Below are 18,346 nucleotides of genomic sequence, written 5' to 3'. Positions count from 1 at the left end.
ATGGCTCACTGTAGCCTTGACTTCCTGGGCTCAAGCAATCCTCTGACCTCAGCCTCCTGGATAGCTGGGACTACAGGTGCATGCCACCATCCCCAGCTAATTTTTTTAAAAAAATTTTGTAGTTTTGGGGTCTCGCCATATTGTCCAGGCTTGTCATGAACTCCTGAGCTTAAGTAGTCCCTCATGCCTCAGCCTCCCAAAGTGCTGGGATTACAGTGAGCCACCACGCCTGGCCCTTTTTTTCACGTTATGTCCTTCCAATGTAGCAGTGATTCTCAGTGAAGAGAAACTGATCAGAGTCTCAGGCAGGGGTGATGAGGGGCAGATGTAAATGCCCCTACCTCCCCTTAAATAGGATGTGCCTCACCCCCTAATTAGGAATCAAATCCATACCAGTCTTTATTTAAATGATGTGGCCAGGCACAGTGGCTCACGCCTGTAATCCCAGCACTTTGGGAGGCTGAGGTGGGCAGATCACTTGAGGTCAGAAATTTGAGACCAGCCTGGCCAACATGGTGAAACCTTGTCTCTACTAAAACTACAAAAATTAGCCGGGCATGGTAGTGCACACCTGTAATCCCTGCTACTAGGGAGGCCGAGATGGGAAAATTGCTTGAACCTAGCGGGTGGAGGTTGCAGTGAGCTGAGATCGTGTCACTGCACTCCAGCCTGTGCAACAGAGCGAGACTCCATCTCAAAAAAATAAAAATAAATAAAATTTAAAATAAAGAAATGATCTTATGCTTAGGGGACTACTGCTTGCTTTAAGGGTGGGAGCAGTGGCTCACACCTGTAATCCTAGCCCTTTGGGAGGCCAAGGCAGGCAGATTGTTTGAGGCCGGGAGTTCAAGACCAGCCTGGGCAACATAGTAAGACCCCGTCTCTACAAAAAAATATAATAATAATACTGCTGTAAGTGCTCAAATCTGAAAAGATTTTCGGTGAGTAACAGAGGTGGTTTTGGTGGCAGGACTTGCCCTGGGCTAAATCTTTTGGATATACCAAGTAGGCTGTCAGTCTGTGAAGGGGTTAGGGCTAAAGTTGAATGGTGTACATTTTGGATTTTCATGCCACTATAATCACAGTTTGAGAGACACTACACCACTACAGTCTATAGCTATCTGTTTCTGTTAGTTAATGGTGTTTCCACCAATGTTAGATTTCATAGTATGGGAAGGAATGAATACCCCAGCAGGTATGTGATTATTAAATAATGTTATAACCCTAACATTTAGCCAACAAAACACCAGATTCAGTTAAAAATTTAAGCCTGTGGGTCTTTACTTTTATATAGTATATGTCTGAGGCAGGAGAGTCACTCAAACCTGGGACACAGAGGTTGCAGTGAGCCAAGATCGCACCACTGCACTCCAGCCTAGGTGACAGAGCAAGACTCCATCTCAAAAAAAACGAAAAAAAATTATATAGTATGGGGATTATCAACATTATATAGTAAGTTTAATGTCCAGAGATGAGGTTTTTTTAAAAAAAAATTTATTTTTCATTTTCATCTTTTCTTTCCAAGACTTGTGAATCATAGAAGTGAGGTTTTTATCCCCAAATTCAAACTCTTTCTCAAATAATCTCTAAGAATCCTGTTACAGCTGTAATGTAGTGAAACTCCAGTCAGCATGAGTGTCTTTCATTGAACTCAGAACTGTGCTGACTCAGCATATTATTATGTGAAATAATTAAATAAGTGAAGGCCTGTTTGTATTTGTCATATTTTAAGTAATTTATGATGTGTTCATTCCGTTTTAACTTAAATCAGGTGCATTAAAGACTTTCCAGGGTTTGTATTTTTCCCTTCTGAACTTGGAGCCATAAGTGACTTTTTGGGGGGTTTTCTTGAGACAGGGTCTCACTCTGTCACCCAGGCTCACTATAGCCTTTGCCTCCCAAACTCAAACAATTCTGCCATCTCAACCTCCCAAAGTGCTGGAATTATAGGCATGACCCACTGCGCCCAGCCCATAAATGACTTTTTAATAAGCTTACTTTAGACATTATGTAATACACGAATATGCTAGTCAGCACTTTAGCCCTTTATACATTGTATTGTTTCCTCCATAATTTCCTTTCTTCTCGAGTTTAGTTTTTTGTTTTTGTTTTTTAATTGGGACAGAGTCTCACTCTGTTGTCCAGGCTGGAGTGCAGTGGTGCGATCTTGGCTCACTGCAAGCTCCACCTCCCGGGCTCAAGTGATCCTCCCACCTAAGCCTCCCCAGTGCCTGGGACTACAGGTTCATGCCACCATGCCCAGCTAATTTTTTTGTAGTTTTGTAGATATGGCATTTCTCCATATTGCTGAAACTAGTCTCAAACTCCTGTTCAAGTGATCCACCCACCTCAGCCTCCCAAAGTGCTGGGATTATAGGCGTGAGCCACTGCACCTGGCCTAGAAATATCTTACATAAAAGCTAAGAGCTCTTTTCTATTGATTGATAATCAATTTATTTCTAATCTTTATTGGTCACTTTCTCTCCTGATTATTTAATATATGACTTATATGAAAATTGTTTTCTGGGTTTTTTTCTGGGGTTTTGCAGTATCTAAGAATAAGTAAATAACTATTATTTTATTGTAGGGGTGCAGATCTCTCTGCTTTGGTACGAGAAGCTTCTATCTGTGCCCTGAGACAGGAAATGGCAAGACAGAAGAGTGGAAATGAAAAAGGTACAATTGTCTCCAGAATCTCTCAATTCTAATTATGATACTTAAAACCACTGTTGCCCTGGAAAATGACCATTTTCTAGTGTCTGTTATCTATGATATTAAAGCTAATGTTTTTCTAATGAGACTGTTAGAAGCTGTTCTGAAATATTAGGTAACCTCTGTTGCTGACAATTATAATAATAGCAAAGTTATTTAGTACCTCTCTAATAAAGAGTACTGTCCCTATAGGCAAATGGATCCATTTGCTGTCTTCATCATGAGTCTGGGCTGCTTATCAATTCTGGAAAAACTTATTCTTTTGCTAAGGTGGTATCTACTTGCCTGTTAAAATGCAGCCTAAATTTGAGAGCTTAGGAAATACACGAGAGAAGTGAAATTTGGAATAACTTTCCATATGTTGAGACTTTCCTTTCAAAATATAAAATCTGTGTATTGTATTATGTGATGCTTTGGGGCCATCTCGACAGCTTTGCAACATCCTTCACATTTGACAGTGTCTTTAATGTTACTATTTGAGCGCATATGGGGGAAAAAAATTGTCTGCTGGGTGTGGTGACTCACATCTGTAATCCCAGCACTTTGGAAAGCTGCGGCAGGAGGATTGCTTGAGCCCAGGAGTTTGAGAGCAGCCTGTGCAACAAACCAAGACACCATCTCTATAAAAAATTTAAAAATTAGACTGGCATGGTGGTGCATGCCTATAGTCCTAACTACTTGGGAGGGTGAGGCCCAGGAGTTCGAGGCTGCAATGGGCTATGATTGCACCACTGCACTCCAGCCTGAGTGACAGAGCAAAACCCTGTCTCTATTTTTATTTTTATTTTTATTTTTTTTTGAGACAGAGTCTCACTCTCGCCCAGGCTGGAGTGCAGTGGCACAATCTCAGCTCACTGCAAGCTCTGCCTCTCAGGTTCACACCATTCTCCTGCCTCAGCCTCCCGAGTAGCTGGGACTACAGGTGCCCACCACCACACCTGGCTAATTTTTTTTTTTTTTTTTTGTATTTTTAGTAGAGACAGGGTTTCACCATGTTAGCCAGGATGGTCTCGATCTCCTGACTTCGTGATCCGCCCGCCTTGGCCTCCCAAAGTGCTGGGATTACAGGTGTGAGCCACTGCGCCCGGCCTCCCTGTCTCTATTTTTATTTATTTATTTATTTATTTTCAAGACTGAGTCTTGCTCTGTCGCCCAGGCTGGAGTGCAGTGCCACGATCTTGGCTCAGTGTAACCTCCACCTCCTGGTTCAAGCAATTCTCCTGCCTCAGCCTCCCGAGTAGCTGGGATTACAGGCGTGTGCCACCACACCCAGTTAACTTTTTTTGTATTTTTAGTAGAGACGGGGTTTCACCATATTGGTCAGGCTGGTCTCGAACTCCTGATCTTGTGATCCACCCGCCTCGGCCTCCCAAAATGCTGGGATAACAAGCCTGAACCACTGCGCCTGACCTAAAGCTCCCTTCTAAACCAGTGCTGAGATATATCATATATAAAATATTCTATGATATTATGGCTCCATAAGATCTCATTGTGTGTTGCATACTCTTAAATATTAGTACTATGGAATCCTACTTTCTATTCCCAGTTAAATTTATTTGAATTATCTGAATAATTCTGGTTCTTCTTCATAAGCATCACCATTAAGTTAAACAATGCAAAGAGGCCTACAAAAAGTTACCAACTTATGAGTGGCAGGTCTCTTTGGGTGGTTTTGGATTAAAATCTGATGAGCAGAATATATCTGGCTAGAATACTGTTCTTTAAAAGAATAGAGCCCATCTCATCACTGATCTCTTTAGTGGACCCCTTGAAACTTTCGAAGTCTTTCAAAGGAAGTTAAGTTCTAAGTCAGTTACCATACGATACTGAGATGTGTATATTCCTGCATTTGCTCCATAGGTGAACTCAAGATTAGTCATAAGCATTTTGAAGAAGCTTTTAAGAAAGTAAGATCATCTATATCAAAAAAGGTAAGCAATGCTGTTAAATGTATAGAGAAAGGAAACTAGAATTTTAGACCAGTAGATATGACCTCATGAATTAAACGCTTTTTTTTTTTTTTTTTTTTTTTTGAGACGGAGTCTTGCTCTGTCGTCCATGCTGGAGTGCAGTGGCGTGATCTTCGCTCACTGCAAGCTCCGTCTCCCGGGTTCACGCCATTCTCATACCTCAGCCTCCCAAGTAGCTGGGACTACAGGTGCCTGCCACCACGCCCAGCTAATTTTTTGCATTTTTAGTAGAGACGGGGTTCCACCATGTTAGCCAGGATGGTCTCAATCTCCTGACCTCGTGATCTGCCTGCCTCAGCCTCCCAAAGTGCTGGGATTACAGGTGTGAGCCACCGCACCCGGCTGAATTAAACTCTTTTACAGATTGTTTTGTATACTACTTCTACTTCATGAAAAGAAATTACATGGTTCATTTTGATCTGAAAACAAGCAAAATAATTGCCTTTGTGAGAATGTTCTTGAGAGATTTTAATTTTATATGTTTCTTAGGGACTGGAACACAGTTTTCCTAACTAGATTCTCTAACAACTTTATTCAGAAAGAGAATGACCTCTCCTGCCTCCACAATCTCAGATTTTTTTTTTTCTTTTTTTGAGACAGAGTCTCGCTCTGTCACCCAGTCTGGAGTGTGGTGACATGATCTCGGCTCACTGCAACCTCCACTTCCCAGGTTCAAGCGATTCTTCTGCCTCAGCCACCTGAGTAGCTGGGACTACAGGCACGCACCACCACGCCTGGCTAATTTTTTGTATTTTTAGTAGAGACGGGGTTTCACCATATTGGCGAGGCTGGTCTCAAACTCTTGACCTCGTGATCCACCCGCCTTGGCCTCCCAAAGTGCTGGGATTACAGGCGTGAGTCACTGCACCCGGCCCACAATCTCGGAATTTTTTTTTTTTTTTTTTTTGAGACGGAGTCTCGCTCTGTTGCCCAGGCTGGAGTGCAGTGGCGCGATCTCGGCTCACTGCAAGCTCCACCTCCCAGGTTCACGCCATTCTCCTGCCTCAGCCTCTCCAAGTAGCTGGGACTACAGGCGCCCGCCACCACGCCCGGCTAATTTTTTGTATTTTTAGTAGAGAAGGGGTTTCACCGTGTTAGCCAGGATGGTCTCGATCTCCCGACCTCGTGATCCGCCCGCCTCGGCCTCCCAAAGTGCTGGGATTACAGGCGTGAGCCACCGCGCCCGGCCAATCTCGGAATTTTTAATCATCTAATTCAAGTACTATTTGACCTACTCTACCCTTTTTGACAAATAGCTTTGTATTTCTTAGAGCTAGACTGTACCCAAACTAAGCCATAGGGACTTACCCATACATTTTAGGGAAATAAAAACATCTTCACCATAGGTGGGAGAAGGGTTAAAAAATCATTGTGGAGCTGGGTACAGTGGCTTATGCGTATTATCTCAGCTACTCAGGAGGTGGAGGTGGGAGAATGGCTTGAGCCCAGGAGTTAAAGATCAGCCTGGGCAACATGGTGAGACCCTGTCTCTACAAAAAAATTAAAACTTAGCCAGGCATGGTGTCATGCACCTGTAGTCCCAGCTACTGAGGAGACCGAGGCAGAAGGATTACTTGAGCCCAGGAGGTTGAGGCTCCATTGAGCCATGATCACACCATTGTACTCCAGCCTCGGTTACAGAACAAAACCTTGTCTCAAAAACAAACAAATAGGCCGGGTGCGGTGGCTCACGCTTGTAATCCCAGCACTTTGGGAGGCCGAGGCGGGTGGATCACGAGGTTGGGAGATCGAGACCACGGTGAAACCCCGTCTCTACTAAAAATACAAAAAATTAGCCGGGCGAGGTGTCGGGCGCCTGTAGTCCCAGCTACTCGGAGAGGCTGAGGCAGGAGAATGGCGTGAGCCCAGGAGGCGGAGCTTGCAGTGAGCCGAGATTGCGCCACTGCACTCCAGCCCGGGCGACAGCGCAAGACTCCGTCTCAAAAAAAAAAACAAATAAACACAGAAGAAAAAACACACTTCAAGTATTTCTTTGGGATAAATACACAGGAGTGGAATTGCCACCCAACATTGAAAATGTTAATTTGCCAGACATGGTGGCTCACGCCTGTAATCCCAGCACTTTGGGAGGCTGAGGCGGGCAGATCATGAAGTCAGGAGTTCAAGACCAGCCTGGCCAATATAGTGAAATCCCATCTCTACTAAAAATACAAAAATTAGCTGGGCGTGGTGGTGTGCACCTGTAGTCCCAGCTACTCAGGAGGCTGAGGCAGAAGAATTACTTGAACCTGGTAGGCAGAGGTTGCAGTGAGCCAAGATTGCACCACTGCACTCCAGCCTGGGCGACAGATTGAGATCCGTCTCAAAAAAAAAATTTTTTTTTTAATTTGACCACAGTGAGATTCTACTGCACACTTACCACAATGACTAAAATTTAAAAGATTGGCAACACTAAATGGTGGCAAGGATGTGAAACAGCTGGAACTCTTTTTTGTTTGAGACAGAGTTTTGCTCTTGTTGCCCAGGCTGGAATGCAATGGCACAATCGCAGCTCACCACAACCTCCACCTCCTGGGTTCAAGCTATTCTCCTGCCTCAGCCTCCCGAGTAGCTGGGATTACAGGCATGCGCCACCACGCCCAGCTAATTTTTTGTATTTTTAGTAGAGACAGGGTTTCTCTATGTTGGTCAGGTTGGTCTCCAACTCCCAACCTCAGGTGATTCGCCCGCCTCAGCCTCCCAAAGTGCTGGGTTACAGGCCTGAGCCACCACGCCTGGCCTGGAACTCATATACATTGTTGCTGAAAATGTAGATACAACCACACTGGAAAACATTCTGGCAATTTTTTTTTTTTTTTTTTTGAGATGGAGTCTCACTCTGTCACCCAGGCTGGGGTGCAGTGGTGTGATCTCGGCTCACTGCAAGCTCCGCCTCCCAGGTTCACACCATTCTCCTGCCTCAGCCTCCCGAGTAGCTGGGACTACAGGCGCCTGCCACCACGCCCAGCTAATTTTTTTTGTATTTTTAGTATAGATGGGGTTTCACCATGTTAGCCAGGATGGTCTCAATCTCCTGACCTCGTGATCTGCCCATCTCAGCCTCCCAAAGTGCTGGGATTACAGGTGTGAACCACCACGCCTGTCCCATTCTGGCAATTTCTTACGAACGTTAATATAGTGTAAGAAGCTTCTACTTTCCCGGCCTGGCACGGTAGCTCACGCCTGTAATCCCAGCACTTTGGGAGGCCGAGGCAGGTGGATCACGAGGTCAGGAGTTTGAGACAATCCTGGCCAACATGGTGAAACCCCATCTCTACTAAAATACAAAAAATTTGCCGGGCGTAGTGGTGCGCACCTGTAGTCCCAGCTACTCCGGAGGCCGAGGCAGGGGAATCCCTCGAACCTGGGAGGCAGAGATTGCAGTGAGCCGAGATTGCACCACTGCACTCCAGCCTGGGCAACAGAGTGAGACTCGTCTCAAAAAAAAAAAAAAGAAGCTTCTGCTTTTGCCTCCTTTCCATCTGGATATAGTGTAGTTTAGAATTGTGCTTTCTTCACTAATTAGATAGACATAAGACTCTTGACCTGATTTTTTAGGAAAACTTGAGTCAACACTTGTGAAAGTCATGGAGTCCCCTGTGGAAAGGAGCATGTATAGGATTTAGATTAGGATTTAGATGCAGGAAAGTAAAATATCACCTCTCTTTAACAGGAAGTTAGTCAGCAAAGAGCTACTATGACAAAGTACCTCAGACTGGGTGGCTTAAAAAGTGGAAAATTTATTTTCTCACAGTTCTGGAGAGTGTTGGGCAGGGTTGGTTCTTCTGGAGCCTTTGTCCTCACGATGGCTGTCTTCTCCCAGCGCCTGCACGTGCTCTTCCCTCTGTGCACATGCTCTTCCCTCCTGTGCCCTAATCCCCTCTTTTTGTAAGGACAGCAGTCATATTGGATAAGAGTCCACCTGTATGACCTCATTTTAATCCAGTCTCCTCTCTCCAGTTGCAATCACATTCTGAGGTCCTGCGGGTGAGGACTGCAGTATGTGAATTTTGGGGGGCACCATTCAGCCCAAAACAAGCAGTGATGGGCTCTTGTATTCTGTGTTCTCCCTCTTTCAGGATCAAATCATGTATGAACGTTTGCAGGAGTCCCTCAGCCGGTGACGTCTCCAGCAGCCGGCTTAGAGGAGCTAGCCCATCAAGCTGGCAGAGAATCCCCCACATGCTCTGAAGGACCCACTTTCAGCTGGACACAGGTGCGGCCTCATGTAAACATTTTATTTTCAAATGAATGAGGCCAAGCTGAAGCTGAAGATTCTTCCCATCTGGCCAGCCTTGTATGAAAATGCCTTCTTCCTCTTTAAGAAAAAGGAAAATTTTTAAACTACTGAAATAAAATTACTCTTACATTTTTCAAATAAAACTTTTACTTTGAACTATTTTGACTATACAGAAAAGTTACAGAGAACTCCTCCCACGCCTTCCACAACCATCTAGGAATAAGTGCCAACCTGATGCCCTATCACTCCCAAATACTGTCATGTGTATTTCCTACACTTGAAGATATTCTCCTACATAACCCACCATCAAAGTCAGGAAATTAATACATTGATACATGACTGCCATCTAATCCTCCTCCATTCAAGTTCCTCTAGTTGTCCTGATAATGTCCTTTAAAACAGGTCCCTAACCCCCCTGGTTGGAGACAGGTACCTATCTGTCTCCTGTTAGGAACCAGGACGCACAGTGGGAAGTTAGTGGTGGGTGAGCGAGCATTACTGCCTTAGCTCCACCTCCTGTTAGATCAGTGGCAGCATTAGACTTTCATAGAAGCGTGAACCCTATTGTGAACTGTGCACTTGAGGGACCTAGGTTGTACGCTCCTTATAAGAATCTTATGCCTGATGATCTGAGGTGGAACAGTTTCTTCCTGAAACCACCTCCCCTGACCCTGTCTGGAAAAATTATCTTCCACAAAACCAGTGCCTGAGCCAAAAAGATTGGGGACCGCTGCTTTAAAAGGAGGCCACTGCAGTTAGTGGCTACATTATTTAATCTCTTTTAAATGTGGAACCGTTCTTCAGGTTTGACTTGACACTTGTGAAGGTTTTAGGCCAGTTACTTTGTAAAATGCCTTCGATGGGGATGTGTCTGATGTTTTCCTTGTGATTAGACTCAAGTTATGCATCTTTGGCAGATGACAAAGTGACACTGTGCACTTGTCATGTGGCATACAATTTCAGTTTGTCCTGTTACTCATGATGTTCACTGTGATCACTTAAGGTAGTTCTTCCAGGCTTCTCACACTACAAAGTTACTCTTTACTCTTTTTTTTCACTTTGTAGTGTATTTGTATTTTATGGGAAGTTACTTTGTTGGTTTTTTTTTTTTTTTTTTTTTTTTTTGAGATGAGTCTTGCTCTGTCTCCCAGGCTGGAGTGCAGTGGCATGATCTCAGCTCACTACAACCTCCTCCTCCCAGGTTCAAGCAATTCTCTGCCTCAGCCTCCTGAGTGGCTGGGATTATAGGTGCCCACCACCAAGCCCGGCTTATTAATTTGTATTTTTAGTAGAGACGAGGTTTCACCACCTTGGCCAGGCTGGTCTTGAACTCCTGACCTTGTGATCCACCCGCCTCAGCCTCCCAAAGTGCTGGGATTACAGGCGTGAGCCACCACGCCCAGCGGGAAGTTACTTTGAAACTCTATAAAGTCTATTCCTCATTAAAGTCAAGTATTACTATTTTTTAATATATTATCCATTATTATCATTATGATATTTAAACTGTCCCAGATTTGACTCTCCTTTGGCCACTGTATATGTTTGATGAGTCCCTAGGCAATACTTTGTGAAAGGCTTGATTTTTGTTGTGTTTAATCTCAACTCATCATTTACAGTGTTGCTCACAATATATCCTGAAGTTACATTTAGATGGGTCTGGTCACCTACTTTTCTTTCTTCTTAAATTTTTACTTCACCTCATTCTACAAAAATTTTGGGGCTCCTTTTAAGAATGTGGGCCAGTCACAGTGGCACATGCCTGTAATCCTAGCATTTTTAGGAGGCCTAAGTGGGAGGATCACTTGAGTTCAGGAGTTCAAGACCAGCCTGGGCAACATAGTGAGACGCCCCCCATCGCTACAAAAAAAGAAAAAAATGTTACAAGGCCAGGCGCAGTGGCTTATGCCTGTAATCCCAGCATTAGGCCAAGGCAGGCGGATCGCCTGAGGTCAGGAGTTCTTGACCAACCTGGCCAACATGGTGAAACCCCATCTCTACTAAAAATATGAAAATTAGCCGGGCGTGGTGGCAGGCACCTGTAATCCCAGCTACTCAGGAAGCTGAGGCGGGAGAATCACGTGAACCCGGAGGTGGAGGTTGCAGTAAGCCAAGATTGCACCACTGCACTCCAGCCTGGGCAACAGAGTGAGACTCTGTCTCAAAAAAAGAAAAAAAAATTTACAAAAAGAATGTGGTGAAAAAATGTTACTAAAAGCAAATCAGGGTTACAAAGGTCAATAAAACAGTCTTTTTGTTTTGTTTTATTTTGTTTGTTTTTTTGAGATGGAGTCTCGCTCTGTTGCCAAGGCTGGAGTGCAGTGGCGTGATCTCGGCCCACTGCAACCTCAGCCTCCCGGGTTCCTGCCATTCTCCTGCCTCAGCCTCCTGAGTAGCTGGGACTACAGGTGCCTGCCATCATGCCCGGCTATTTTTTTTGTATTTTTAGTAGAGACGGGGTTTCACTGTGTTAGCTAGGATGGTCTCGATCTCCTAACCTTGTTATCCATCCGCCTCGGCCTCCCAAAGTGCTGAGATTACAGGTGCGAGCCACTGTGCCCAGCCGACACAGTCCTTTTTTTGAGGAGTTCGCAGAAGGATTCAGACATCTCAGCAGAGTATGACCATGCCCAATGAAAGGGCATGAAGAAGAGGGTACCTTAGGACACCAGAAGAGGGAGCACCAAAAAAGAAAAAAAAAGGCAAATCAGGATCACATACTAAAGGTAGGTGATTAAGAATGAAGGGAAGCCGGGTGCAGTGGCTCACGCCTGTAATCCCAACACTTCGGGAGGCCGCCTCGGGTGGATCACGAGGTCAAGAGTTCAAGACCATCCTGATCAACATGGTGAAACCCCGTCTCTACTAAAAATACAAAAATTAGCTGGGTGTGGTGGCATGCACCTATAGTCCTAGCTACTTGGGAGGCTGAGGCAAGAGAATTGCTTGAACTCAGGAGGCGGAGGTTGCAGTGAGCCGAGATTGTGCCACTGCACTCCAGCCTGGTGACAGAGTGAGACTCCGTCTCACAAAAAAAAAAAAAAGAATGAAGGGAAAATTGGAATATGCACCAGGAGGTCTTAAATTTGAGGAGCAGATTCAACTCTGACATCCACCCAATCCTGAGAAACACAGTCAGGTATATCATAGATGTGGCTTTTGAGAAAAAGCAAAAATCTTCTTGACTATTAAATGTTAGGTCTAAGTATCCAACTTGCTGGTAGTTTAGCTTGACCTCGGCATAAAATGTAGAACGCATAAGAGAGCAGACTGGCTGCGTGTTCGTTGGCTTTGCCAGTCAGGTATGGTACAGGTTGAACAGCAGGCAGATACTGTGACAGCTAGTTTGACAGTGGATGTTGCCAGCACTTCTGCAAATGGAAGGGAAGATCGTATTTTTCAGCATGATCTGTGTACTACACACTGCCAAATGTTATCAACGCTCCCAACTCATACTGGGGATCAAATAGCGTTATCCCCATTTCATCAAAAAGAACAAGGTTCAGAGCCTGTTCAAGGGGACTCGCGGAACAGTGTGAATTCTGGTCTACAGCGGTCTAACTTTTCTTTCTCTTGGGAAAAAGATCCAGTCCTCTGTTCAGAAACTCCCGGAATTATATCCTCTGTTCTGACACTGTCAAAGATTTAGCCATTTCATTAAACACTTTGTACTGAGCATTACTGACATAATGGTGAACAAACTCAGAACTTAACGCCCAGTGTGGTGTGTGTGGCAGAGAGCTTATCGCCCCATAATGTCCATTCTTTCCTTCTACCTTTTAGTAAGAAGGGCTCTTGCTGCCAGGAAAGTGACTAACAAACATCTGGCTAGTATAATATAAACAGAAGCGATGGGAACAGCTTCTGGTTACATCCTTATAAGGAAGTGACTTGGGTTGCATTAACCCATCATTAACTCACGGCAGCCTACACTGAACTCAACACACCTTCCCCCAGAAGCGAAGACTCTGGCTGTGTCCTTGAAAAGTCATAACTTGTTTTAAAAAGAAGGTGCTACCTGTCATTTTAACTCCATGCTGCCCTTCCCGGGACTAGAGAGTGATGAGCTGATGATGAACCTGTTTTGGCCTTGTAAATGGAGACAACATCCTAGGGAATGACAAAGTAATAAGAAACCAGGATCGTGGGCAACCCTTGCCCCAGAGTTTCCTCACCCCTCAGATGGTCAATTTGCCTCACTTGTGTGTGTGATCTTTATGTTGCTTAAGCCATTTATATTTTGGTGCGTGTGAAAGGAGCCAAATTAATATCCAACTTAATACAGGTAAAGAGACAGTCGCAAAACAGTGTGAGAAGGGCTGAAGAGGGATAAGAATAGTCACCAAGCAAAGAGCACAGGGCAAGAGCAGCTAGTCCATAATTGGAATTGGAAGGTTCTCCCAAGAATGCGACGTGTCAGCGGAATCCTGAAGGCCGAGAAGATGAAGGAAGGAGGTAAATGACCTGAGCAGAGAACAAGGGCCTGGATAAGGGAGGGGCTGGTGTCAGTGGGAAGAAGCAGGTGGCCTCTCACGTTCGTATGTAGGTTATTGCTGAAAACATGTCCAAGTAGTATTTACGGGAAGATCTTATTTCCAAAAGCTAAAAATGTTGTAAAATGCCTTATTACCCTAAAAAGTATAAGTAGATATAATTTAGGTAAAAGTATAGTAACCTATACTTTTTATCTGTCACTATTCTAGATGTCACTGTTTGAACTCAGGAACTGAATAGATTTGGATACATTCTTTGGATAAATCCCTCACTATTTGAGATTGCACTACTCACCTTCCAAAGCTGAGAAGCCAAATAGATTTGGGTGAGATGGTATTGCTCATGATTCAGACTCTAGCCTTATTGCTTTTGCGTTGGATTATGAGACTTACGCTTATCACTATTATCAGCATTTCTTTTTCTTTTCTTTTCTTTTTTTTTTTTTTTGAGATGGAGTCTCGCTCTGTCGCCCAGACTGGAGTGCAATAGCACGATCTCGGCTCACTGCAACCTCTGCCTCCCAGGTTCAAGGGATTCTCCTGCCTCAGCCTCCCAAGTAGCTAGGATTGCAGCCGCTTGCCACCACACACGGCTAATTTTTGTATTTTTAGTAGAGACGAGGTTTCACCGTGTTGACCGGGCAGATCTTGAACTCCTGGACTTAAGTGATCTGCCCACCTCAGCCTCCCAAAGTGCTAGGATTACAGGCGTGAGCCCCTGTGCCTGGCCAAGGGCAAGGATTCTGTCAGTCGGTGTCTCTGTAGCACCCAGCCCGGATTCTGGTACACAGGAAGCATTGAATAAAGTGAAGTGAATGAACTGTTCTTCAACAACATGTTTGTCCAAATTAGACTGCTGGGGCACAGCTCCTCCAGGTGAGAATTTTTAATGTTTGCTCACCAGGTAATAGAAGTTTGACTTTGTCATATGAGCCAGACACAGTGGCTCATGCCTGTGTCTTTGGGACACTTTGGGAGGCCTCAGGCAGATCACCTGAGGTCAGGTGTTTGAGACTAGCCTGGTCAACATGGTGAATCCCCATCCCTACAACAAATAGAAAAATTAGCCAGGCATGGTGGTGTGCACCTGTAATCCCAGCTACTCAGGAGGCTGAGGCAGGAGGATTGCTTGAACCCAGGAGGCAGAGGTTGCTGTGAGCTGAGATCGTGCCATTGTACTCCAGCCTGGGCAACAAGAGCAAAATTCCGTCTCAAAAATAAAAAGAAGTTTGACTTTGTCATATGAAAAATGATAAAGAGCTGGGTGCAGTGGCTCACGCCTGTAATCCCAACACTTTGGGAGCCAAGGCAGGTGGATCACGTGAGCTCAGGAATTCTAGACTAGCCGGAGCAACATGGTGAAAAACCCTGTTTCTACAAAAAATGCAAAAATTAGCTGGGTGTGGTTGTGACCGCCTGTAGTCCCAGCTTCTTGGGAGGCTGAGGTGGGAGGATCACTTGAGCACAGAAGGTTGAGGCTGCAGTGAGCCATGTTTGTACCACTGCACTCCAGCCTGGGTGACAAAGCAATACCCAAAAAATAAAAATGATAAAGAGACATGTCGGCCGGGCACGGTGGCTGGCCAGGTGCGGTGGCTCACACCTGAAATCCCAGCACTTTGGGAAGCTGATGTGGGCGGATTACAAGGTCAGGAGTTTGAGACCAGCCTGACCAACATGGTGAAACTCGTCTCTACTAAAAATACAAAAATTAGCCGGGTGTGGTGTTGCGCATCTGTAATCCCAGCTACTCAGGAGGCTGAGGCAGGAGAATCGCTTGAACCTGGGAGGCAGAGGTTGCAGTGAGCTGAGATGGTGCCACTGCACTCCAGCCTGGGCAACAGAGTGAGACTCCGTCTCAAAAAAAAAAAGAGAGACATGTGAATAGCTCAACGTTCCACTCCTACACACATATAAATGAATATGCATACATATGTTCACCAAAATAGCAGCATAATTCATAATAGATCAAAACTAGAAACAAACCAAATGTTCATCATCAGTAGAACAGATAAATGTGGTGTTTTCGCACACTAGAATGCAGTACGACCCAGCAATGACAAACTGGCTACAACAACATGGGTGACGCTCATAGATGTTGATTGAAAGAAGCCAGTTCTTGTGTGATTCTACTGATTAATATATATAAAGTTCGAAGACAAAGCCAATTGATTTCATTAGTAGGCTGATATTTAGGGAGGGGTGGTGGCTGGAAGGGAGCATGAATTAGGTCTGCCCCTGGTGTGCCAACCATGCCCTCCTTGATCCGGGTGATGCTTACATGGTCGAGTTTCCTTTGTGAAGATCCGTCATGCTATATGCTTATATGGGCTCTTTTCTGCAAGTATGTTTACTTGTGTTAAAAAATTAACAAACTGGCCGGGCGCGGTGGCTCACGCTTGTAATCCCAGCACTTTGGGAGGCCGAGGCGGGCGGATCACGAGGTCAGGAGATTGAGACCACGGTGAAACCCCGTCTCTACTAAAAATACAAAAAAATTAGCCGGGCGTGGTGGCGGGCGCATGTAGTCCCAGCTACTCCGAGAGGCTGAGGCAGGAGAATGGTGTGAACCCAGGAGGTGGAGCTTGCAGTGAGCCCAGATCGTGCCACTGCACTCCAGCCTGGGTGACAGAGCGAGACTCCGTCCCCCCCAAAAAAAAAAAAAAAAAATTAACAAACTTAGCCAGGCTCGGTGGCACATGCCTGTAATCCCAGCAGTTTGGGAGGCCGAGGAAGGAGGATCACTTGAGCTCAGGAGTTGGAGACCAGCCTGGGCAACATGGCAAGACCCTGTCTCTACTAAAAATACAAAAATCAGCCAGGAGTGGTGACGTGTGCCTGTAACCCCAGCTACTAGGGAGGCTGAGGCAGGAGAATGGCTTGAACCCGGGAGGCAGAGGTTGCCGTGAGCCGAGATCATGCCACTGCACTCCACCCTGGGCAACAGAGCAAGACTCTGTCTCAAAAAAAAAAAAAAAAAGTTAACAAACTTAAGGTAAAAATTTGTACATACAGCCGGGCACGGTGGCTCAGGCCTGTAATCCCAGCACTTTGGGAGGCTGAGGCGGGCGGATCACGAGGTCAGGAGATCGAGACCATCCTGGCTAACATGGTGAAACCCCGTCTCCACTAAAAATACAAACATTAGCCAGGCGTGGTGGCAGGGGCCTGTAGTCCCAACTACTCGGGGGACTGAGGCAGAAGAATGGCGTGAACCCGGGAGGCAGAAGTTGCAGTGAGCCGAGATTGCGCCACTTCACTCCAGCCTGGGTGACAGAGTGAGGCTCCGTCTTAGAGAAAAAAAAAAAAAAAACAACTGTATATCATGATTCTTCATCTGATTCTGAAGAAGTACTATAAATACATATTATGAAAATAAAAAACAACAGGGATATCAATGTTGAATATGTGGGTTGCTTAAAAGTAAAGAACCACATATAGTTTAGTATGCCTGGTGGATAAGTTAGCCACCCTTTCCTCCCTCTTTTTACCCTAAAACACCAGATACTTTGCTCATGCTGTTCTGTCTCTTTATGGTGAGAAACTGAGGTTGGAAAAAGCAGCAGCTGAATTAATTGATTCACCCTCCACAAATGCCATTCTCTCTTTCTGGAAGAACTCCATTTGTGCATATAAGCTTCAAATATGTATGCAGCCAGCAAGGTTATCTGGACGAATGCCGCCTTCTGGGATTTTCCTTAGAAAGCATGTTGACACTGTGCAATCTGGTCCCACTACCAAGTAAGCCTTACCCGTGAGCAGAGGAGAGAGAGACTCAGCAAAGGTGTTCCAAAGAACGCTTTCCTAGAGGTGGAAGTAAGAAGTCCACATTATGTCACAGCCATTCTGTCCTCCAAGACTGAAGTCTCAAGATGGGAAAACTCCAGGGAAATTCCTGAGCTGCCCTTCCACCTCTGTCCTCATTGCTGCTCTTCCTGCCTTGTTCCTCATCACCCAAGCGAGAAATCTGACATCAGCTTCAGTTCTTCTGGTTCAGTCATTTATGATTTAGAAACGTTTCTGAAATCCATCCCCTTTGTTCTCATAGACACTGACCTAATTTCAGGCTGTCATCACCTTTCATAACTATTACTATAGCTTCCTGGTTAATCTCCTGTTCAAATCTCTTGTACACTGAAACCAGAGTTGCCTTTCCAAAATGCAAATTAATCCAGCCTAGCCAACATGGCGAAACCCCATCTCTACTAAAAATACAAAAAATTAGCTGGGCATGTCGGTGCACGCCTGAATCCCAGCTACTTGGGAGGCTGAGGCACAAGAATCACTCGAACCTGAGAGGCAGAGGTTGCAGTGAGCTGAGATTGCACCATTGCACTCCGGCCTCCGTCTCAAAAAAATAAAATAAAATAAATCATGTCACTTCTCTGCGGAACATTCTTCAGGGGCATGAATTCATTAGTCTAATTACACATGGACTTTGTAATCTGACATCAACCCACCTTTGGTACCTGTCCCTCCTCTTTCCTTGATTGGATTGATTGCCATTCCATTCCAGTGCTATGTTCTGTCACACCTCTGAGTTTGTGCTCATGATGTTCCCCCTTCCTAGAATGTCTCCTCCCTACCACCCACAGGGACTGCGTTGGGATTTCAATACCATTTCCTGAGCAGCTTTTCCTCCTCCATCTGCTTTCAGCTCAGACTGCCTTCTGTGCTGACCTGGACTGACCAGCACTGATACTAGATCTGCTATTTAAGTGCTAGGCTAAAACTGACCATAGCATGTCCTGTCCTCATTTTGGCATCTATAGCACTTGACGCATAATAAGAACCAAGTTACTTTTTTTTTTTTTTTTGAGACAGAGTCTCGCTCTGTCACCCAGGCTGGGGGGCAGTGGTGCGATCTCACTGCAATCTTCACCTCCCGGGTTCAAGCAATTCTCCTGCCTCAGTCTCCTGAGAAGGTGGGACTA

General features: G+C 45.2%; 1 protein-coding gene and 1 long non-coding RNA gene across 3 annotated transcripts in view; one reads left to right on the top strand and one right to left on the bottom strand.

Annotated features, from left to right (window-relative positions):
• The window catches only part of NVL (nuclear VCP like), a 100,469-nt gene extending 91,192 nt beyond the window's left edge, over window positions 1-9,277 (top strand). For both annotated transcript variants that reach the window (XM_032136638.2, XM_058430544.1), the window contains 3 exons: window positions 2,588-2,676; window positions 4,573-4,643; window positions 8,762-9,277. In XM_032136638.2, the coding sequence (XP_031992529.1) occupies window positions 2,588-2,676; window positions 4,573-4,643; window positions 8,762-8,806 (205 nt within the window). In that variant the 3' untranslated portion in view covers window positions 8,807-9,277. The remainder of the gene's footprint in view (window positions 1-2,587; window positions 2,677-4,572; window positions 4,644-8,761) is intronic.
• Window positions 8,403-17,454, bottom strand: LOC131381801 (uncharacterized). Its single transcript, XR_009210741.1, has 3 exons — window positions 17,165-17,454; window positions 12,938-13,346; window positions 8,403-9,000 (listed from the first exon to the last, which is right to left on the bottom strand). It is a non-coding gene; the product is annotated as an uncharacterized LOC131381801 (long non-coding RNA).
• Between the last annotated feature and the right edge of the window lie 892 nt (window positions 17,455-18,346).

The sequence above is a fragment of the Hylobates moloch genome, unplaced genomic scaffold, assembly GCF_009828535.3.
Source record: "Hylobates moloch isolate HMO894 unplaced genomic scaffold, HMol_V3 SCAFFOLD_18, whole genome shotgun sequence".
In the NCBI taxonomy this organism is placed as follows: domain Eukaryota; kingdom Metazoa; phylum Chordata; class Mammalia; order Primates; family Hylobatidae; genus Hylobates; species Hylobates moloch.
This window is presented reverse-complemented; position numbering and strand designations above follow the sequence as displayed.